The sequence below is a fragment of the Fringilla coelebs genome, assembly GCF_963513975.1.
Source record: "Fringilla coelebs genome assembly, chromosome: Z".
Classification (NCBI taxonomy): domain Eukaryota; kingdom Metazoa; phylum Chordata; class Aves; order Passeriformes; family Fringillidae; genus Fringilla; species Fringilla coelebs.
The window spans coordinates 57,580,938-57,604,074 of NC_140031.1; the positions used below are offsets into that span (position 1 = coordinate 57,580,938).

The following is a 23,137-nucleotide window of genomic DNA, read 5'->3' on the forward strand; positions in this document are numbered from 1 at the left end:
AAGCATTTTGTACTCTACAGGTATTGATAAAGAGCTTCGGGACGAGCTGCTTTGCAGATGTAAATTTTTATATATAAAACATTGCCCCATATTGCACTCATCTAAATAGTTCATCTTGTAGGGAGGTGGTGAAACTCACCAGTTTGGGGATGGAGAAAGTCCCATCTGCCTGCAATCCAAATTTATGATGCATTGCTGCCTTGTATTAAAAAAGGGTTGTTCTTGTCATAAGTGTAGCTCAAATGGGCAACTCCATTGATACAGTAGCCTCTGTTAGAAACTTGCCTGGAGACCAAACAAAGGATCCAAAATAATGTCCTCTTTTCTCATCTTACAGTCTCATCTCAAGGATATTCAAAGTGCATTTGTTTCAATTCTGTCAGACAGTGATGGTAAGTACTGCTGCATCTTAATAGTTGTGTCTTTTCATTGGCATTCAGCAGACTGGAGGGAATCTTTCAACAGGCATAAAATCAACCATACTCTGTCAGTCACCATTAAAAGATGACTGTAGAAACTTCCCATTTCTTATGTTAATAGGAATTATTTCTTTTCTAGGCATCATGTGCAGAGATAAGAAGCACAACTTTTTTGTGCATTTGGCTAAAAAGCGCATTGCATTTGCCCCTTCAGACTGTAGTAACAGAAATGGTGTTACTTCAGCTCTGTATTGAGTAGCAGGATGTATATCACGGAGTTCTGCATCAACAGAAACTCCCGAGACCTCTTCAAGCTAGCACATTTTGGCTTACAGCTCTACCCATGGCAGCTAGTGGAAAGAGTGGCATCCAGCAACCTGTGCAAAGCTTGCTGAAGCTGTAGAGAGTATTACCACAGTTGATTTCAGGTGCCACTAGCATGGTAGAATACCTATGGCTCTTGGAACTTTTTCTGCTATTTGAAAACTTGCAGAAATAATAGTTATGTGAAGATGTCACCTAATTGGAAGGGGTTTATGCCTTCAGAGCAATTTGCAGCTTCAGAATACAAAGTTTGTGTCGTGACAGACTAGATCTGCACTGAAATGGACAGCTCTGAAGTGCAACAGAGCCAATGTTTGCTATGTCCTGATTTTGGTTGAACCGTACTTTTGAAATTTGTGTACTTCTTAGTTCCATGCTTATCTTGAATTTTGCTTGGTGAAATCTCTTGCAGAGCTTAGTCAAGATGTTGCTTCAAAAGGTCTTGGGCTGATATATGAACTAGGAAGTGAACAGGATCAGCAAGAGCTAGTCACTACGCTTGTTGATACCCTTATGACTGGGAAAAGGTACAGTGAACTCAGAACACAATGAGAGAGTACTCTGAGTTATGTGTCTGGTGGGAATAAAAATGTGCCTCTTTTGTGTGGAAGGAGATGTTTTGGAATCAAGGGCAAGCCAATATCCATTCACAGGGAGTCAAACTGAACATTTCTTAAATTAGCTCAGAGTATTTTGTGACTGAAGCTGTTCTGGTTTTGTTCCATTCAGCAAAGCTTCAAAATAATATGTCAGTTCTCATTCAAACGGTTCAGATGGGATGGGGTTTGCTTAGATTTACTACTTGCTGCATTGTGTAATTGCAGAGAACAATGACCAATTGCAGCAACTCTGCACATTGTGAATGTTGCAGAATTGGTGACTTTCTTATGCTGAAATGCACCTTTTGCTAAGGAAGTGCTGTTAATGGTCACTTGACAGCTTTAGCATGAAAAATGCTGGTCTTACAAGATTCATGCCTCGAGATCATGTTGGTCAGTATTGGAAATGCTCTTTAATAGACTTCTCCTGTCTAACCTGGTGTAGGTTTGGCCACTGAATCATAAAAACCTAGGCTTGGATTAGGGATTCATTGGTGGTAAGCAGGAAGAAATAAGGTGAATGGAAATGATATTATTTCGTTTTTAAGTACAGATTTGCCATTATATGGCTCATGTTGGACAGAACTAAAAAGTCATCATTCAGTGTTTTGACTTTCTACATTTGCACAGGAAAACTCTCACTTGCTGTAATGTCTCCTTAACATTACACGTGTTACAGGTTAATGACATTCCTTGTAGTGTGTAGCTTTGTCCACCTGTATGCTTTTTGTGGGATTGGAACTGAAAAAAATGTGAAGTTCCTGAGTTAACAGAGCAAAATTGCCTGTTCTGTAGTGTGCAGTGTATTCAGCTGTAGAGCTTGGTAATGCTGATACTGGCCTTCTTTTCTATCAGAGCCAAACATGAGATGACTGGAGAAACTGTGGTGTTTCAGGGAGGTCTGAGTAAAACCCCAGATGGGTAAGTTTACTTATAGTCTCTGACAGAGACACTGTCAGTGCTGAGACAGAATTCCCTAAAAAAATCTGCTTCCTGACATTTTGTTCCTTCTTGTTCTCTAAGTTACGGTAACTATCTCTGTGTGATACAGATGTGCTACTTACCTTTCTCTGCCTGCTTTACAATGTGAATTGAATGTAGCTTTAGGTGTTGTAGCATTTGTCTAAATAAAAATAGTAACATTGATTTCCCTTTTGCTTTTCAAAGTCAAGGTCTTTCTACCTACAAGGAGCTTTGTTCACTGGCTAGTGACCTCAATCAGCCAGACCTGGTGTACAAATTCATGAATCTGGCCAACCATCATGCCATGTGGAATTCTCGGAAGGTAATGCTCTGATGTCATATAACTTTCATTCCCACTCTAACTCTGGAAACAACAATCCATTTCTCTATTTCTGGTAATATGTTTTATGAATGTGCATGTGTTGATGCTTTGGTATCAGTCCAAGGCAAATTTAGCAGGCTGAGAAAAAAATTTAGCATTATTTGAAATTCTTAAACCAAAACTTTGGTATCAGAGTATTCATATAATCCTACATTCCCCTCTGAATTATCTAACATCCTTTTAATTTTTTTGAGTGTGCTTAGAAGGACAATCCTTAATGTGTTCGAACAGTGATAATGTTTTGAAAACTGGATGAAATTTTGGATGCCAAGGAAAGTGACTTTTGTTATTTAAGGAGGCAGAGTAAAAAGTAATCAGCAAGTTGCTAAAAAGCATTGTTGTCAAAAGTATCCATTTTTAACTCAAGTTTTGGTATTTTAAAACAGCTGGGAGCTTTAACAAAGCCAAAATATTGTTGGATCCACTTCCAGGTGAAAAAAGGAGCATCATAAGCTTGAAGATCTAGGCGTACTATTCAGAGCTGGGGACTCTTCACTGGTTTCATAGAAGCGTGGTAGAACTTGTTTTGAGTCCCTGGCATCACCAGGTAGTGCAAAAAACAAGTCCCAGCTTTAACTCTCATCCAGAGTTTGACAATTCATCAGCACCTCTCAAGACCTCCCTCAGCACTGTAACTTCAACAGCACAAGAGCATAGTTAGGTTCCTGACCTTGTGGAATTTGTCCAGCCCAAAAGAGTCAAAAAAATCCACTCAGAAGGTGTGGATTGAGCTTTGGCATTTGAAGAACTTGCAAAATCTTTTAAGTTGAAGGGGACATGTGGAATTCTGTGCTCTAAACCCCCCACAAGAGCTAAACAGAGCGTGCTGTTCAGGGCCTTGGAGGCCTTGCTTTTCCTTACACTTTGCAAATTCTTACTTTTCATGGCAGTGGTCCTAACTGAAAATGTGTTGTTATTGCTGTTTTGTCGATTAACCCAAACAACACATACTGTCCTTTGAAGTCCCTAGTGTGGGGTTTTGAGTGGCAGCTTTTGACACTGCAAGTCAGAAAACAGGCAGTCATTAGAGGCAGTCACTGCACTGCCTTCATTGAGTAATTTCTTCTTGGGCTATCCTGCCAAATCTCGTGGGACCTCACAGGCAACCATCAGTTCCACTGTATTAGAAGTGACAGTGGAACTGAGTGTTAGAGAAAGAAGAGGTCATAGAAGAATACTGAAGTTTACAGTAAATATGGACAGATGCAAAATTATAATCCCCAGAAATTTCATGTTTTAGAAATAAGGTGAAGTTATTTTCTTTTTAGTTTTTCAGTTCCTGAGTTATTCCAACGTTTCTAAATTAGCAGAGTTGTAATGAAGCAGTGGCCCACCCTCACCAGTTTAACCAAGAAAAAATCTTGTTTTGAAGGACACATTTAAATCTGCATAGTTAAAATTCACTGGTACTATTACTGCAAATGGATCACTCAGTATCTTGAATTAAAGCTTGGAAGAAAGTTTTGAAGTAGTATGTTGTCTGCTGAGTGTGGGATTACTGTGTTACTGTAGCAATGAGAATGGGCTAATTCTAGTACCATTCTAGACTTTTTGATCTGGTCTAAATCTGAACCACGTCAGTCCGCTTTGTCCCTGTCTGTGTTGTGCCCATGAGCAATAACTGGATGAGTGAACAATGTTTCAACAAATACTATATTGTTGTTGTTTCAGGGAGCAGCTTTTGGTTTCAATGTGATAGCTGCCAAGGCTGGAGAGCAGCTGGCTCCGTTTTTGCCCCAGCTTCTTCCCCGGCTCTACCGTTACCAGTTTGACCCCAACCTGGGCATTCGGCAGGCAATGACCAGTATTTGGAATGCATTGGTCACTGACAAGTCGATGGTGAGTGACCAGCAAAGTGCAGCAAGGGGCTTTGCTGCCAGCCAGCAGTGTATTGGAGATCCTCATGGGACAGATTGCATTTTGTGAAAGCGGGGGCAGTGCAGAAAGGGGTGAGATACTGCACTGGAAAGGAGGTGTTTAAATCCATGGGCGAGCTTGGAGCTTGCGCAGAGGTTTTGCACTCTCTCTCATATGTGAAAGGATTTTGCTGACCTTGTTTGTTCAGCCAGCATTAAAATTTATTATTTACTTAAAATAATTTCCACTTTGACATTGCTTTGGTACTGCTTATGATAAGTTTTTAAGGAATCCTTATGGCCTAAGATGCCTTCCTAAAGGAAGGGCATCTAAATATAGTTCCTCAGTTTTTAAGTGGGAGGAAGCTCATGGTTGGAGGCTATTCCATCTGTTTGAGGAGCACTCCTCCCAGGTGTATTTCAGGAATAAGTGATTTTCATAACATACCCTTGCTCTAGTTCTGCAAGGCTTGGAATTGGCTTTGCATTTTTTTCTTCTGGGAAAGCTGATCTCAATCTGAAGTCATTCACTCTAATCCCTCACTAAAGCCCAACTGCTTCTCAAGTAAATACATGTGTGGTGTTGCATTTTAACAGTTCAGCTGATAAAGGCCATGGGGGACTTTTCTTGTTGAATCTTTCACAATGTTAAGCACTCGAGCAGTGCAGAGAAAGGTATGTCTAAAGCACATAGAAGGTTTGCACAGCACTGGCAAGCATTAGTTCATCTGATGTGTCTGAAAGAAGGTTGTATTGTCCAAGAGGGGTCTTTTTTACAGAGTACTGGGGAAGGATGCATAGCTGTGCTTGTTTCATGATTTTTCCTTTTTTCATTGTAGGTTGATAAGTACATGAAGGAAATTCTTGAGGATTTGATCAGTAACCTAACCAGCAGTCTTTGGAGGATCAGAGAATCCAGGTATTGCTAGGAAAAGTATTAGATTTGTCTTTGAACTTGGTTCTTTTCTCTTGTTCACCATAAACTTGTTAACCTGAAGAGGTTGAGGAGGAAAAGAAGATGTATCCTTTCATCAGGATACAGCCCAGGCCTTGTACTCATACTTCCAAGCCTGCCCTTGGAGGTATGATACAATCTTGAAGCTATTTGCTGAAATTTTTTATTGCATGTTGCTTTACACTAAACATTGTCTGAAGAATGAGTTTTCTGCTTACTAGTTTTTGCCTATCCTTGAATCTGAAATAATGTTTTCTCTTAGAAGACCTTGTCAATCTGAAGTTATGTAATTGGCAGCAGGATGCCATTTTTAATATACTGCTTTTTGTTTTTAATGGTTTGTAGCTATGCTCTGTTGAAAACCACCATTTTAATTTCAGTTCCATACTTCATACCATTTTGGTTTCTTCTTACTGTATGCTTAAAGAAGAGAAGACTAAAACAGTTTTGTCACTGGAATGTTTGCAGTAGCAGTGTTCGCCACAGCAGCCTTTTTCACCTCCCATCAAATGTTTCAGGTTTTACCTGAATGACTGAGCATTTTTTTCTCTGCCAAAGAAGACATTCTTTTGACAGTATATTTAGTGTTTGGCGAAAGTAAGGAGTGTGAAACAGTTCTCATTTTTTCTAAACTATTTATTTATATTTATAAGGATATCTGAATATAAACACTTATGTCAAGTAAGAACACTGTGTGAAAGAAATAAAATTTCCTGTTTGCAGTTGTCTGGCACTAAATGACTTATTAAGAGGAAGACCTTTGGATGATGTCATAGACAAGCTTCCAGAGATCTGGGAAGTCTTGTTCAGAGTGCAGGATGACATTAAGGTAATGGAACTGAGAACTGAATAAGAATCTTCAACAAACAGTACAGTGATCAAGCTCTGAGGTGTTTAAAGAGAGATTCTCTGACAAGTGAGCTTGAAGCCAGTGGGAGTTTTGAGTATTAAGCAGACTAGAAATTCATGCTCTTTGAAAGTAAAATTTCCTTGCCACATTGGAAATTCTCTTTATGTTTGAAGTGTTGGATTTCATTCCAGCTGTGCTTATTCTAGATGATTTGAGATTTTCCCTTGATATAAAAGAATTTCTGAGTAGTTGCTTAACTTTTGAATATAAAAACATACATTTTGGACTTGTAGTGTGCTGAACTGATACATGATGGTACATGGTGTGCTGAACTTGAATATGTGACTTTGGGTCACATATCACAGAGTCTTTGGGTCCTTCCGGGTTTCAGCTCTGTCAGTGTATTGATTGTACCAGATACTCAGATGGACCAAAGCCAGAATTTCTTTTAACAATGTTCCAATACTTTCTTCTAAAGTTATTGCTACTTTCTATTAAATATTGGTCATGAAGATAGCCTTGTCTGTTCTAGTGTTAATGCTTATCAATTAATATTAATCATTCTAGAAGAATAAAAATAACAGAAGTAATTGGTGACTTCTTCTTTTAGGAGACTGTGCGAAAGGCGGCAGAACTAGCCCTAAAAACTTTAAGCAAGGTAAAGCTCTACAATTTCGTCATATGTACATGTAGACAAGGCATGTATGGTTTTGATGTCAGGGGTGACCATAGACTATATTTACTCAGAGGATTTCTAGTGTAAGATCCAGTTGTGAAAGACTGCCCTGGAGAGTAATCATAATAAGCATCACCAGTCCCCTGTACTTTTACTGATGCTAGTGAAGTCCTGCTGCTTGAGGGTAATGCGATAATAAGGTCTATGCTAGCAAAGCAAGGATATAATAAACTGTGGGGTTTTCCTCCGATGTTGTTTTTTCCTTGGGGGTGGAATTTAAGTAAACTTAATGTAACTTCAACAGTTTACAAGACTGACTGATCTAGTTGACCAAGCCTGGTGGTAGGTCACTCTTGTGAAACAGAGTAACTGTGTATGGACTTCTCTGTGATGCTGTTACTGACAAGGTTTTTTGGGTGTAGTACACACTTGATATTTTGTTTGGTGATCCTCTGAAAAAGTCATATGGGTGGCAGTGGATTTAAAGTGCTGTGTTTGAAATCACAGTCTTCATAGTGCATGACATTTTAATGCTGCAAGTAAGGATCTGGTTCCAAAATGTTGTTGTAAAAGGTTGTGATTGCAGAATCTGTTCTTATCTGTGACATGCTGCTCTGCTGTGTGGAATGGTTGAGTCCCTGTGGCTGAGATAGGCTATCTGTCGACTGAGAGGCTGTTTGATTTATCTGTTCATCCAGATTCAGGTTGAATCCTGCTAGGCTCTGAATTTGCCTTTTCTGGAAGTGGATTGTAGTTAACTTAGTTGGGTTAACTACTTTGTGCAGAGAAGATGAAGGTGTAGCAGAGCCTGGGCTTGGCCATGAGCAGTTTGTTTAGTTGTTGGCTTCTTCTGTCTGAAGGAGAAGGTGCTTTAATATAATCTGTGCGGGAGGTTTGTACATGTTTGCAACACTGATTCTCACCTGTCCCCAGGTCTGTGTGAAAATGTGTGACCCCTCTAAAGGAGCAGCAGGTCAGAAGACAATAGCTGTGTTGCTCCCTTGCCTCCTAGACAAAGGAATAGTAAGCACAGTTGCTGAAGTCCGATCTCTCAGGTTAGTTTTGCACTATGAAAGTTCCTGGGGGTCGGGTCTTGACCAAAGGCACCAAGCTTATTCACCTGAGTTGCAGAATGTTTTTTATGTTTGAAGTGACAAGTTGCTCCCCAAAAGAGCTTTCCTGCTGAGTTCTTTTTTCACAGAGTTTAAACATCAGCCATGAGAACTCTGCCTGTCTTTTGGGAGTATGTGGCCTCTCTACAAATGCCCAGATTCAGTTCCCAGCAGGAGCTGAATTTTCTCTCTGTACAAATGGCAGGCTGATCCAGAAGCAGTGTGCCATGCTAAGGCTGTCCTTTGGGACTAGCATATTTGTTCTGGTTGCAAACAAAAAGTCCCATGGTTCTTCAAACAGCCATGTCTGATTTCACAAATTCTTGTGAATATTGACAGTTCATATCCCACATATGACTGCATTTGGTCACACTGTCCAAATACATTTTACATCTTGTAACAGTTCCTTGATGTGTAGGGACTTTATGTGCTTGTCAATTTATAACCTTGTTTGTTCTTTCCTTTGACTGAGGGTCAGAAAAACTGGGAAATTCAGAGTTGAAGGGCAGCTAGCTGGTCTTCACAAAAATAATTCTTAGGAAAGCTAAAAGGCTTCTAACAAAAGAATATTTCTTGAACTTTTTTCATTCCTTTTGAAGATATAAATCCCCTTTGTCAAAATGCAGCATGAGAGATGTGATCAGTCTAAAACTGACTAGTAAGATTTGAATAGATTGTTGTAACTTGTCTTTTCTTCGGTAGAGACAATGAATATCTCAGGGTGACTTTGCACAGTGCTTGTTTAAAATATGGGGTTGTGTTATTTCTTCCTTATCTCTCTGCAGTACTGTCTCTTTGCCCATTCCCTTTGTGATTCCAGGGCCAAAGTAAACAATTCTGGCCAAAATATACATAACATCCCTTGGAATTTCAGGGCTAGGGAATAATTTTGTTTAAGTAAAAATTACACATGGTTTTGTTTGAAGGAAGATTTATATCAGTATATCTGGATTACAGTAGATCAGAGAGGCTTTTCAGATCATTTTGTGTGTGTCTCTCGGTTGACCTCCCCTTTAATCTTTTTCCAGCATTAACACTCTTGTGAAGATCAGTAAAAGTGCTGGATCTATGCTGAAACCTCATGCACCAAAACTTATCCCAGCCCTGTTGGAATCCTTGAGTGTGCTGGAGCCTCAAGTACTCAATTATTTGAGTCTTTCTGCCACAGAACAAGAGAAAGTAAGTGCAGCTATAACAAGGGAAGTATCAACAGAGCAAAGATGATAAAGATTTAATCTTCATTCATTGAACAGAAAAATAGCAGATTTGATACAGAGGTGTTCAAAAAGCAAAGAGAAATAGCTAATAAGTTACTAAAAAGTTTGGTCATGGAATATGGCTGTACAAATGTGGAGTTTTTTTGAAGGATTTGGATTCTTTTTATTCCCTAGACCACTGGATGTTTCCAAAAGTGAAGAGCAATTTTAGTAATCTGTTTTTAAATGTCACTGCTGTTTTTCCAAGAGATTAACTTCAGGACTTCATATACTTTCAATTGGAAGGCGTCCTGTAGCACTGTGGGCTGGAGGTGGATGTTGTCAGCACTGTGTTCTTTAATTGTTGTCAAAGAACCATATTAAGAAATCACAGTCTTTTGGAGAAAGTGATTGAAACCCACTGATTAGAAACAAATTCTTCATTGTGATTCTATTAGATTATCCCTTTGTAAACGAAAAGGGAGTGAACAATGTGAACAGTTAGGTGTGAGATTTTATCTCTTTTCCCCCACCTTTGTTTTCTCTTCCTCTCTCTCCCTCTAGAACATCCATTGGCTCTGAAAGGGAAACATTCCTAGTCTGTAGGCATAATTGCTTTCTTGATGCATCTGAAATAGGTTTTAGTGTAAGGTAGTGAGTTACAGCTGATGTTGTTGTCCTTTCTACTGTTTTCATGTTGTGTCTACACTTGGATTTGTTTGGTGTTTTTTTCCTGTTGTTGTTCGCTTGTTTGTTTGTTTGTTTTTAGACTGCAATGGATAGTGCCAGACTTAGTGCTGTCAAGTCATCTCCCATGATGGAAACCATTAACATGGTAAGTATTGATTTCAGAAGGGTTCCAGTGTAAGGTATGTTGTAGAAGCAGAGGACCTAAAATGGAAGCTTTACAGAATATCTCTTCAGGGTTTGTTTTCTTATCACATCTGTGGCTGTGTCCACTTCCTTTTTCATGTACAGACTTCTCATCATGCCACCAGTGCTTTCCCCTCAGATCAGTTGTGAATAACTTTGGCTCCATTTGGAGTTAGATGGATTGCTTCTTCATCTAAAGACCTGCCTGCTTTGATGAAGATGGCATCCTTCAAGTGCTTTTCTTTGAATGGGGCCTCAGCTGATTCTGGGTTATGTTACTGGCCCACAACTCCAAAACCAGCTTCTCACCTGGACCTTCAGCTGATGATAGTCATATTTGGTAAAGCATAAATGCTGTTCAGCCATTGCATTGTGGTGCCTTAGATATTCCCATCTGGGCCTTGCCCAGGCTTTCATGGTGAAGGTACTTAGAGAAAATGCTGAAATCACTGGAAGCGCTGTCAGCAAGTGGTGTTTGGCACCAGAGCTTCCTCCTGCTGGAGGAGGAGTTGCTGATGGCCAGATGCTGTGCTGTAGGATCCTGTAGGAGCTCCTGTAGGAACCTGTCCCTACCCAAAAAAAGGCACCTCTATTCTGCTCAGGCATTGCATGCCAGGGGCATGTGGGCAGGTAGAGAATGTGAGGGTGGAGCAAATTTTAGCGAAGTTGTAGCCACCAGAGCAATTTATTGTTTTCCTTGACTTCTGGAAAAACAGCAACAGCAAGCCCTCCTGTACATAACACATGGAGTTGACTTTGGTGTCAGGTGAAGTGGTCTCTATAAATAGTGTGTAAAGTGGTTGGGAATGAAAGACTATGTGAAAGTATACTTGCTGCAACCCTGCAGGCTGCAGCAGCTGCTGCTGTCCCTCCTCCAGGCCATGCCCTTCTGTGCTAGCCCTGGGGGAACAGCTGTGGTGCCCTGATCATTGGGATATGTAGGGTCCGGGAGAGATAGTAATGGCTTCCCTGGAGTATTGTGAAGATGTCCTGGCTTATGAGCAACCATCTCTATATTCTGGGGCTGGCTGGGAGATTAAATGGATAATTTCCTTCGCCATACCAGTGATGGAGGGGGAAGTAACAGTTGATCTGACTTGGAAGCTCATGAAGTTATCTTTGTTTACTATATTATTTAGTATGTGATCCTTGAATTTGCTAGAGAATGGATCTCCCCTCTAGAAACAGTGTGTTACATAGAGTGCTGGTAACATGAGGCCCAGTTTTGGATGTATTTGGCCCTAGTTTGGATATATTGTTGCTTCCTGGTTTCAGAGAGTTGGGGAAATGTTGGGTTTTGTTCTAAGATACAGATGACTTTGCATCTCATTCTCACACGTGTGTTAGTGTGGGGTGCCAGAGAACATCAGTTCCAGCAAATGATAGTTTTAGCAAGGTCAGCTCAACAGAGAAATGAGGATATCTGTATGTGGTGGAATCCACTTCACGTGGGCTTTTCCTCATCATGCAGCAAGCTCTTGTGATTCAGATCAGGACCACCAGCAGTGCTGAGGCAGCCTCTGCTGGAAATACAGCAACTTAAGTTACCATCATTACCTTTCTTTTTTTTACTTTTTTCCCTCTCTCTCCCTGTCTCTTGCCTTTCTCTAGAGCTTGCAGTATTTGGATGTGTCTGTCCTCGGTGAATTGGTCCCTCGGCTGTGTGAACTGATCAAAAGTGGAGTTGGCCTTGGCACAAAGGTATGTCTATGGTTTTAATAGTACTTCTGGAAATGAAGAAGGGAGTATAGAGCAGTGTAAATATAGTTCCTTTGACTATGTCTTTTAAAGCAACAGCTTGGGTTGATAGATACTAGAGTAATTTGATATCTGAGTCCCACTCTACTACATCAGTCTACTGAATGTGTGCTGCCCTAGCCTCCTCTAGGCTACATGGCTGCTGTGCTCTGTGACACATGAGTGCAGAAGGTTGTCCTTGATTGCTGCAAATCTTCTAGGATCATATATCCTGACTGTGGGTCCTTTTTCACTTTCCATTTCAATTTTTGTCATTCATATTTTGCTAACTACTACTTTTACTGCTCTTGGATTATGAGAATAGAGGTAAGTGGTTGTCGATCATGTCTTACAAGTGCGGGTAGCACCACAGCAAGTATTAACAATAATAACCAGTGGCAAATGTTGTTTTATCTTACCTTTGTTTTCCCTTGCAATCTTCCAGGGAGGCTGTGCCAGTGTAATTGTGTCATTAACCACACAGTGCCCTCAAGACTTAACACCTTATTCAGGTAAGTTTTGTCTCTTAGTGTCAGGATTTAAAGGGACTTTTTGTTGCTGTGGTGTTTCTTCCCTTGAGTTTAGGACAAGAATGATCATTACATGTTTATTTTTATCAGAGAACTGTTGGAAGTTGTGAGACTGGCATGCTTGGAGTAGGTTCAGTACCCCAGCAAGTTGGAAGAGGTAAAGAAGAAGTTGAGGGAAATCACTAGCACTGAGTAGGAATAGGCAAAAATATTTCTTGTTTTTCTGGGAGCAGTCTAACAATGCCTATGTTAGTTCAGCACTGTCAGTATGCACTTGTTCTTTCAGTTTGAGCTATGGGTGAACCATGAACAGTGACCTCAGCTTCATCAAGTCTCTTCTGATAGTAGAAAGAGCCTCACATTTCTGTTGCAAAATAGAAGTGAAGCTGAAAGCATGAAAGCATGGAGTGCTTGCATGTAGGAACATTATCAGTCAAGGTGTGCAAAACAGTAGTGCTAGTTTAAACATAAGGACTTAGAGACTTAATAACTGTACATACATGCAGTGAGGAAAAATGCATAAATTCAGGCAGTCTAATGAAATGCAGGTTATTGCAGTTCTTGCCAGAGGAATAAAACATAATGGTTTTTGATAAAGTAAAGTCTCTTCCAACAGGCAAACTTATGAGTGCTTTACTGAGTGGCCTGACTGATCGCAACAGTGTGGTACAGAAGTCTTTTGCCTTTGCTATGGGGCATCTAGTCAGGGTAAGCTGGGCTTTAAGTTTTATTTTGCTTTTTTATAGGCGGTCTTCTTTGAAGCGTTTGAATAATTTGAGTCTCTTCCTTCTTACAGACTTCCCGAGACAGTAGCACTGAGAAACTGCTGCACAAACTCAGCAGCTGGTACATGGAGAAGGAAGGTGTGTTGCTTTTGAGGTATTCACTGACAGAATACAGTGCAGAAAAAGTTCTGGTGACATCAAAAACTAGTAAAGAAAGATTTGTATGTCCTGATGCCTGGTTTCACTGGCTGAATAATTCCTATACAATGTTACACAATACTCTGCTTTCCAAGAGGCAAGCCAAGCAGTTAAAAGGATAATTCTGGTTCCCAGTCATAAGGTGCTTGTTTTGCTCTTTCAGAGCCAGTTTACAGAGCAGGCTGTGCTTTAACTGTGCATGCTATGGGACGCTACAGCCCAGATGTACTGAAGAACCATGCTAAGCAGGTGCTGCCATTGGCTTTTCTTGGGATGCATGAAGTTCCTGAGGAAGAGAAAGGAGAAAAAGAGAATTCTACTCTGTGGACTGAAGTTTGGCAGGAAAATGTACCTGGTACGTTATATTAAGAATAGTAAAGCTTTCTGGAAAGCATGGGACAAGAAATAGCTTTCTGGAATTCCATTTTGAAAATACAGAGTTTTCATGGTAAGAGATTTGGGAAGCTTGTTCCCATTTTCTTCCTTGCTCTAGATTTCTTGTATGAAGTTTGCCTTCTCTGGCTATTTAAAATAAATACAGGGGCATTGATCACAAGGGTGGACAGACACAGTAGAAGTATTTTAAAATTGTGATAGACTGAATGCCACTGTAATATGGCCCTGATAGTGCAGATAACTAGACATCTTTGGAAAGTTTTATACCAGCCTATAGGGGCTGCTGCACATTTCAAAGTTACAGGGGCTTTGCCCTTTCTCTCTTTTGGAGATCTCTGTGGCAGTACCTCTGGTTTTAGATTCATTGAATGAATCTATGCTATAGAAGTGCAGTTCTTTCTATAGATGAAGATCTGGATGCATTGTAGTACTGTCTTGCTGACTCTTTTAGATTTAAGATTTGGTTCCTCAGTCACCAGATGATTTTTTAGGAGTCTGAGAAAGGAGCTGAAACAGGTTCTCTAGTAACCTGTTCTTGGAAGAAAAAAAAAAAGACATTATATTTCTTAGAAACAGGCTAACACAATGTCTAGTGTCTGCTATATGGAAGGACTGAAATGAGCTCTGTCTAAATACACAACAAAGACTGTATTTGGAACCCCTAGAAAAGAACCCATCTTCAACCAGGCTGGGAGGAATTCTACACACTTTTGCCTGGAGTAGACCTTTCTGATGCATCTCATAGCAAAAAACCCCAAGAGACCTGTAACTGGTTGTTTTTTGGTTTTGCCAGGGTAGCACTGGTCTTGTTCACTTGTGGTGGTTTTTGTTGTGTTGTTGTTTTGGGGGGTTTTTTTAGTAAGATCAAAGGTATGTTTGTTTTGTAGCAAAATTATAGTTTTCCTCCGTTTGACATGCAGGTACTCAGGGTGGGATCAGACTGTATTTGCAGGAGTTGATATCCATCACCCAGAAGGCTCTGCAGTCCCAGTCCTGGAAGATGAAAGCTCAGGGAGCTGCTGCCATGGCAACAATTGCCAAACAGACAGGCTCCCTTGCACCACCACATCTGGGAATGGTGCTCTCTGCACTGCTGCAAGGCCTGCCAGGGAGAACCTGGACTGGGAAGGTAAATAGGGAATTGTCATGGTTTGCTGTGAGTCCAGCAGTGTGCAGCCCTTAAGTCAGGAAATGCAATGTTCTCTGCTGCAGAGCAGCACAATAAGAATGCTGATGCAGGGAGTTTGCCTTTCGTCCTGCATTTAGCAGATACAGAAATGACTGAGAAGATAGGAGTAGGGTTCCCACTTAGACAAATTCCACTGCACCATTTCTAGCCTGTAGGGATACTAGCATGTGCTCAGAGGTGCTGCATGGCCCCTTTTTTGCTGCCAGTTCTGTGCAGATTGAAAGCTAAGTCCTCTGCAGGAGGAGTGGCAAGAGATAGACACTGCTTCTCTGAACTGGTGTCAAAGGCATGCTTCCCCACTGCCCCTTGCAGAAGAACACAAAGGTTTGCCCTGTGCAGCAGGACTGTGCATTTTGGCTGTGTGACACTTCTCAGTGATGTGTCTTCTGTCGTTCCAGGAGGAGCTGTTGAAGGCCATTGGCAGTGTTGTTTCTGCTTGCAGGTAAGTGGCTTGAATGAGGTGGTACCCTCAGGATCTGATATCTCAAAAGGGAGGTTGCTGTCCAGTGTCATTGCATATAGGGTACTAAGGAGATTATAGAAAGTTTGTCATCACCATCCTGATCTCTTATCAGCATGTGAGGAGCAAGTGATGCTTCAGAGAGACCTGTAGAAGTAAATGGTTGATTTAGAGAGGAAGAGAAGAATGTAGAGAGGCCACAATTGCTAAGAGGAAAGAGAGACTAAGGGGGAAGATTGAGACCTTAAATGGGAAAATGAGGAAGAGGCAGAAGAGTAGTGAGGGAGCAAGTGCCTTGGAAGCATATGAGGAAAAAAGAGAATAAAACAGAGAGAGCAGACAGTGAGAAAGAGCACCGCAGTGTAACTTCTATTACAACTACTGATAGGTAGCTGAGTGCCTGGACATAGGAATTAATTCCTCTCTGGGAACAGTGGGTTTTGAGAAGAGATTAACATGATAGTGTCCATGTGCCTTGCATTTCAGTGCAGAGCTGCAGAAGTCAGTGCCAGGTCAGCCTACCATCACAGATGTTGTCCAGGCTCTCCTGAAAGAATGTCGTAAAGAAAACCTGAAGTATAAGATGGTGGCACTGCGCTGTGCAGCTGGGGTGCTGCAGGCCACAAAGGAAGACCGGTTCCAGGAACTTGCTGATATCATCTTTCCCATGATAAAGAAGGTGACAGTTCTACTTTTTGAGTTTTCTCTCTTTCAAAGCAGAACACCCAAGTGGTGATAGTCCCAGTGATGCTGGCTGCATGCCAGACTTCTGCCCAGAGGGCTGATGATATGAGGGATTCCCCATACTCAGCCAGATCTTTGGTGGGGCTGAACAGTTGGTGAGCCCTGGGGTGGTTCTGCCTGTGCTGCCCAAATTCTGAATTAGCCCAACTGTTCTTTAGACTGAGTCCTGCCTGTGATATCCACCACTGCCCTGTTACCACTTGAAAAGTTAATTCCTGACTGCTCTACAGCCAGCAAAAGGCTCCTGGGAAGCTGTGTAGAGTGCTTTTGTTTAGTATCAGCAGAGCCTTGCAGCTCTGGGAGTGGGACTTGTGTAGCACAGGCACGTGTCTGGGTGCCAGACCATGGAGCTCGCTGTGCCTTTGCAGCTGCCAGCAGTGCCAGAGCTGGGCACGAGGGCTGGTGTGTGCAGGCTGCAGGGGGAGACGGAGCTGCGCTGCAGTGTGTGCCTAGCCTGCCCTCATCCTTCTGTCAGTCACACCTTCCCCCGTGGCCTCCGCAGAACTCTCTGGAGAGCATGGGAGCAGCTTTTCCAAAGCATGATGAAGAGGATGAGGACATGAGGGAGAAGGAGGTTCAGATGGAGTCCCTGATCTGTGCCTTCGAGACCCTGGGCAAAGCCTGGCCGAGGAACCTGGAGACACAGCGTAAGTCAGCTGATGACATGCAGAACAAGCTATTTTTTTCTTAAAATGAAAAGCTGAAGGGAAGAACCTGGAGATCATGTGCAGAATGAGATGAGGGCAGGAGAAGATGCAGGATTTCACTGCAGGCTGATTGTGAGGGTCTTCATTGAGATAGCTGCCCCAACTGCTTTCTTGCAAATTAAGCCATTCTTGGGAAAAATCCTTTACTGTTGTCTTAAATTCACTTCACAAAAATGTTCTGAATTTATTGATATGCAGGATGAGTGAGGTGGCTTGTCTAATGAAAAGAAGCCTAACCCTGCTGCTCACATTTACATTTGCATCAAAGCTAGTACAAGAACTGGGAATGCCTGGAGAGGGTTGGGAAAAGGTTGCTTTTATTAGCATACCAGAGTGTGTAATGCAGCTGTTTTCATCTGCCAGCATTTGTAATTAGTGAGTTGATGTGGTGAAGATTTTCAGGGTCACTCGTTACAGGATGTTGACTTGGTCATATGCAGTGATTAGCTTGATGTCACTTGTTGAGGAGCACTTTAGAGAGAGATGAGTAAGTGTTTCCTTCTGCCTTTCCTTGTGGTAACACAGTGATGATGTCCTGTTCTCCTGTAGGTTGCTATCGCCAGGAGTTTTGCAAGTTAATGTGTGACCGTCTGAAACTCAGCACGTGGAAAGTTCAGCTTGGAGTGCTACAAGCCATGAATGCCTACTTTCAAGGGTAATTCTTCTTTCTGCAGTCCACTTCAGTGATTTGCTTCTCTTTCTTGCTTGAAACTGTTCTATGAATTTGATGACACTGAATTAATGGAGAAGTTGAGCAAACTTCTGTCCCGGTGATGTAGGATGCCTGACTGTTTTTGCATTTGACAGGCTAATGCTGTTTGATAAGGAGCACTCTGACTCTGTGGCTTTGACAGAAATACTGTTGGAAACCTGTTCCTCTATCACCCATTCTTTAGGTAAATGGACTTCTCTTGGTTTGTGATGGATGATGAATTGCTTGTTAATACTATTGTTCGCTGAGGGTTTGTGTGGTAGAGGAAATGCAGAATAAGCAGAAGTTGTAGAGGTAACATTTAGCTGTTCCTTGCACTGTAGTGATTATTGTGAAGTTGCAGTCTTTGAGACAGCAGTGTGTTCCTCTGCTGCAAGAGAGCTCTGCATGGGGAGGGAGAGACAGATTGTGCAACATCTCAGAACACAATCAAGCAATCCTGATTTAATGAAACGCAAGCTTTTCTCCTCTGCCATTCAGACTTCTTAGATACATATGCATTATGTATCCAAGATTATAATATCCAAAAGATACCCCAAATTTTCTCAGATAGCCAGTGCATGAAGCTCCAAAGGTTAGAGGCAGTTTGTGCTCTACTGGAGCAGGGCACCCATATATAAGTGCTGCTTGTGTCATCCTGACAGTCATGGGCCTCTGTTACATTGGTAGTGTTCCCACTTGTCCTGTGACTGTAACAGTGCCCCGTATCTCCTACCTGCATGTGGTCTTGTTTCAGATGTGCCTGAAGACAGCACTTAATTCAGTGCTTGCTACCAATTCAGAGACCCCTTTGGAGAGAGTTTCTTTTAGATACCAGTCCTCATGGAATGAGGATTAGGGTCCTCACCTTAGTAAGATTTTAGCTCAGAGACCAGGTAACTTTTTGTGACAAGCTTGTGCTTGATGGCTGGCATAAGGTTTATATACCCTCACTTAATGCTGCTTGTTAACATTTGAATGGTCTCCAACCAGCACAACTCACTAGAACATTCTGTTACACACAGAAGTTGTCTGCCATCACCCTGCAGCTATGGCAGCATTTTGTTCCCCATTGAAATATGTAAGGAACAGTAGCACTGTGGTACTGGCAGAGATAATGCACAAGGTTTCGTTGACTTGTCAGCCTCCAGTTGCTGACTTTCTGCCATTCAAATGTGCCTAGTGTTCAAGTGGGCATTGCAGACTGACACTACAAACCAAGAGCTCAGTGAACTGTGTAAGCAAAAGTGGTCTGGAGATCACAGAGGTGACTGCTTTTTGTAAGGTGAATGCATTTGGTTCTCAACGTGGTTTTGGGTTTTCATGTCTGTTTTCTTTAAATCTCTTAGAAAACAAAAGCTACACGTCCATAAGAACAGAAGCTTTGTCTGTGATACAACTGCTGCTCACCAGACTACAAGGTGAGACTTTTTACTTGCCACCTGGAAGAGCCGCTGCTTGGTAAATATGGCACCTGGCTGTATGGCCTGGAACTCTGGAGAGATGGCTTTACCTTCTGCTTGCAGCACTGGGCGATTCTGGGGAAGCTGGGACTTGGAAGTAGGAGAGGCCTTGAAGTAACCAAAGCTAATATCAAGTTCTTTGAATACCATTTCCTTCGGTGGGGAAAATGTTCAGCAAGGAGTCCCACATGTAGCTCACAGAACTGTCTTGTCAGATCTGTCTGTGTTATGTTCAAGCTCCATAGAGGAGGAAGCTCCTCTTAGTACAGAAGAGTGATTTTAACATTTTCAGTGTCAAGTTTGGTTTCTCTTTATTATTTAGTATTTAAGACTTGCAGAGTTGTCTTCATAGGTGAGGTCTTCTTAGATCTCAGGTTCATATGCGGTTGTTATGTAGCAAATTTTTCCTTTGGGTTTCTGGTATGCATTTCATGTTTCCTTTATTCTGGCAAAAACCTTATGTGATTCTTTCATGAGCCATTTGCAGCATGGGAAACATGTGGCTCTTCAGGCCCTTGTGTTCTCACACAGGCTTAGACAATGGCACCTGGTCTAGAGAGGTGCTACTTCCTGTCAGGAGGCAGCACATGCACCTGAGCATCCAGGTGAATCTGAGTTCTCCTGGAAGTGCAGTAGGAACTGTGAGTGAAAGGTTGAAGTAGTCACTCTTTTAGCCTGTCTGGGGAAAGCAATGTCCTTTTGAAATTTTTTTGTTTTGTTTTCTGGTGTTCATGTCCAATGTCTGTCTTTATCTGCACAGAAGCTCAACAGTGGGAAAGCCTGACACGAGAAAGCAGAGAGCACCTCATTCGTTCGTTGTCTACGATGGCATCAGATAGCAGACCTGAGCTACAAGAGAGGGCATTTGTGTTGAAGAAAACACTTGAAAATCTTGACTAAGTTGTAAAACATAAATTTCAAAGTGCCATGTAAAACAAAAGCAAAAAAGTGCAGTGGTCTGAAAACCAAGTGGGGAAATGAAGATTATTCTGTAGGATGCATCATTCCTGGCCAAAATAAAAAATGCCTTAAATTCTTTTCCCCATTAATATTATTTTTACTCTTAAGCTGATCATTAGTTGTTTAATCAGCAGATACCTCTCATCTGCCCTATAATGTTTGTAAGTGTGCAACATAAAAAACGCAAGGGCAAGATGCTTTTTTTTTTTTAAATAGGCATAAGAATGTTACTCAGACCCCCTTTGTCCTTCAGAAAAACTGTTGAAAATCCACCAGCACAGAAAGTAAAACCATATTTAGTTTTCACATTTTTTTGTATGTAGAGATCTGTTAACTGGTGTCTACCCCAGTAGTGCTGGTGTTTTGTTACCTGTAGAGAACAAAATGCTTCCCTTGATGAGGCCTGTGTTCAACTCCTGTGGTTTCCCGGGGCAGGGTTTCATCTGACACCCACCTCTGCTTCTGCTTGCTCCTCCCTTGCAGCCTGTTGTCTGTGCATTATGAAAGGCAGAGTACTGTTAACTTCACTCCTTCCTCCTTCTCTGACCTCAGCATGGATTGACCAAGACTATGCCTTCCCCAGCTGGCAACTTGGCCTCCCAAACTTTAAATGAGAACTTTTTCCCCAAAAGGATGCACAAGAGAGCACTTTATTGAGCTGTGTGGGACAAAGTTGAGCCTAGTTGGTACCCAGGTGGAACACTGCTCTTCTCAAAATTGTTTTGCATGGACACTCCTTAGCTCCAGGAAATTTAGAAAAAAATGGAAAACAATCTTTTTTAGATATGTTTTTGAAGAGCGTTTGAAGTTTGAAATGACTCATTTTTTTAATAGTAGTAGTAATGTTTTATTCCCTTCCTGTTCGTAAACCTGTTCTTGCTTTGGAAACCTGTAACAATTTAGACTTGTCAATATTTGTAAGAAACAGAATCATCTGTCATTTATCAGAGCCCAAGTCATGCTGGTTTCTAGCAATTTGCACTTAAGAAGATTATATCTGCATTAACATGGGAGTAAAACTGCTATATGGTGATGTGGCCCTGCTGCCTGTCTCCTTTTTTTTCCTCCTCCTCTGACAAAAGACAAATCTGACCACTATAACAACAAACTTTATTAGCATGAAGATAGCACTGCTCCATAATCTGACCAGTATGTGTACAACTTTTTGGGGATAAATGCTTTGCTGATGGTGAAATAAAATCATTACTGTGGGCAATATCATGTTCATGGCTTTCAGCACCGGAAGGCTTGTTTCTTTTCTTGCAGTCTGCAGCTCCTTTCAGATCTGCTCTGTTAAAGAGAAGATTGCTCAGATGACATCATGTTTCCTCCATGCCCATTTATTCAGATTCAGGTATGCAGTACCTACTTTCCCCTCAGGTGCCATTCCCCAGTCAGTGTTTCCTGGTACTGTAAATATTGTTGTCTGACTTGCTCTCCATAGAGAAGAAAGCAATTTGTGCACACCTGGTAAGAGAACGTCAGGAAGAAATGGGCAGAGCTGTCCCACTGTGGCTCTTGTGTAGCAGAAACCTCAGCGAGCACTATTGCATTGTACATTAGAACTGGTCAGTGGGCAACTCCTTGGTGCTGGGAGCTGGTGCTACGATGTTTTGATTTACACCTTGTTGCAGGGAGCTGCTCTTTGTTTACGTGTAGTTTGAACTATTGAGCACAGTGTACATTTTAAAATTTTACTGGGCAAATAATTTTGCAGTAACTTTAAAAACTTGCTTACTGTGACATGTAGTGTCATGAGTGCTCTTTTTTTTTTTTTTTTTTTTTTTGTATTAGGTGAATGTTACCAGTGATGCTTTGCTGTAGCAGTTCATTGTCTGACTTGGGTTTTTTCATATTGATGAGTGACAGTAACAGAAAAGCAAGAGCCTCCATGTCTCTGGTAATTTGAGCTTTCACTGTGGACTGGAGTATTCAGAGGCAATGCCTAGTATGGTCAAATGACTGTACATAGAATAACTGTAATCATTGTCAATAGCAACCTGAATTTCTCTATTGGGGATTTACACTAGAGGGAAGAGCGTATTCTAGGAACTCCATAAAACAGCTGGATTAACAACTCTGGCCAAGAGTGTTAGGAAGGTTAGAGACGGTATGACACTTTCTGAATCACAAAGCAATATGTCTTTCTCGTGATTACAGAGCAGATTCAGAGCTCCTCTCTAAAGCATGTGCCTATACACAAAACCTACCTGTACAAAAGTTAATTAAGTCAGAGGTTTGATTTCTAGCCCCCTCGCATTTGTAAACTTGATAGAATTAAAAAAAAAAAAATAGATGTGGCCTTCCTAGAGTTTCTCCTCTAAAAGTGATTGCACTATGTAAAACACACTGTACTTCGCCCAGCACGGGCATTTCTTGTGCTGCTGCAATGCTTTGTATACCTGGAGTGCAGTGTGCAGACTCGACTCTAGCACTCCTGCTCTGACTTACAAGCTGTTGCTTAAATGGATGTATATTGAGAAAAGTTTTCTAATGTTGCAAGATCTCCATCAAATTTACTGCAATCTGTACTGTCCAAATATGTGAATGGTCTGACTGAAAGAAAACCCTCCTGCTTACCAAAAAGGTAAAAATTAAATAAAAGCTGCATGACCTGTTCGTTGTAGTAACTGGTAGTATTTTTTTCTCCTGTGGTGGGTATTTTTAGTGATCCAGATTCAGTGTGTGCTACTGTTGTGCTCCATGTTGGCCCGCTGCCCTCCCGTTATGGAGACACATGGTGGCTCTGCAGCCCTGGAAGGAAGTGTGTGTTTTTGAACCTATGGCTTGGTCTCCTGAAAACAGGCAGGGTTAGGGCATGTGTCTGTATTGCAGACGCATTCTTTGCATTTATTATATATACAGTCTTGTATATATTACATATACATGGTATGTATAGGAGGCCATGAGATTGAAAACTTACTAAAATAATATTAAAGAACTTCAGTATTTCCAAATTATTCCAGACATGCACACGTTTCCCCCCATTGCAATCTCAGTTATATGTACTTTTCTAAACAGTATTCAGAAAGGAAGAAAAAGAAGGCAGGGACATAAATGAGGCAAGCAGAGGACAGCATGCAAACACAAACCTCACCTGTGCTGGTTACCAAGTGGCTGAAGTGTGATCTG

At 41.5% G+C, this 23,137-nt stretch overlaps 1 protein-coding gene across 4 annotated transcripts in view; it reads left to right on the forward strand.

The window, feature by feature from the left end:
• The window catches only part of ECPAS (Ecm29 proteasome adaptor and scaffold), a 56,865-nt gene extending 34,249 nt beyond the window's left edge, over window positions 1-22,616 (forward strand). For all 4 annotated transcript variants that reach the window (XM_084225947.1, XM_084225946.1, XM_084225945.1 and 1 more), the window contains 24 exons: window positions 338-392; window positions 1,156-1,270; window positions 2,198-2,263; window positions 2,510-2,627; window positions 4,359-4,526; window positions 5,383-5,462; window positions 6,222-6,327; window positions 6,959-7,006; window positions 7,958-8,079; window positions 9,165-9,315; window positions 10,102-10,167; window positions 11,817-11,906; window positions 12,388-12,454; window positions 13,089-13,180; window positions 13,269-13,335; window positions 13,559-13,750; window positions 14,712-14,920; window positions 15,379-15,422; window positions 15,927-16,119; window positions 16,687-16,831; window positions 17,441-17,546; window positions 17,699-17,787; window positions 18,932-19,003; window positions 19,806-22,616. In XM_084225947.1, coding sequence (XP_084082073.1) covers window positions 338-392; window positions 1,156-1,270; window positions 2,198-2,263; window positions 2,510-2,627; window positions 4,359-4,526; window positions 5,383-5,462; window positions 6,222-6,327; window positions 6,959-7,006; window positions 7,958-8,079; window positions 9,165-9,315; window positions 10,102-10,167; window positions 11,817-11,906; window positions 12,388-12,454; window positions 13,089-13,180; window positions 13,269-13,335; window positions 13,559-13,750; window positions 14,712-14,920; window positions 15,379-15,422; window positions 15,927-16,119; window positions 16,687-16,831; window positions 17,441-17,546; window positions 17,699-17,787; window positions 18,932-19,003; window positions 19,806-19,945 — 2,601 coding nt within the window. In that variant the 3' untranslated portion in view covers window positions 19,946-22,616. The remainder of the gene's footprint in view (window positions 1-337; window positions 393-1,155; window positions 1,271-2,197; window positions 2,264-2,509; window positions 2,628-4,358; window positions 4,527-5,382; window positions 5,463-6,221; window positions 6,328-6,958; window positions 7,007-7,957; window positions 8,080-9,164; window positions 9,316-10,101; window positions 10,168-11,816; window positions 11,907-12,387; window positions 12,455-13,088; window positions 13,181-13,268; window positions 13,336-13,558; window positions 13,751-14,711; window positions 14,921-15,378; window positions 15,423-15,926; window positions 16,120-16,686; window positions 16,832-17,440; window positions 17,547-17,698; window positions 17,788-18,931; window positions 19,004-19,805) is intronic.
• The last annotated feature ends 521 nt before the right edge of the window (window positions 22,617-23,137 follow it).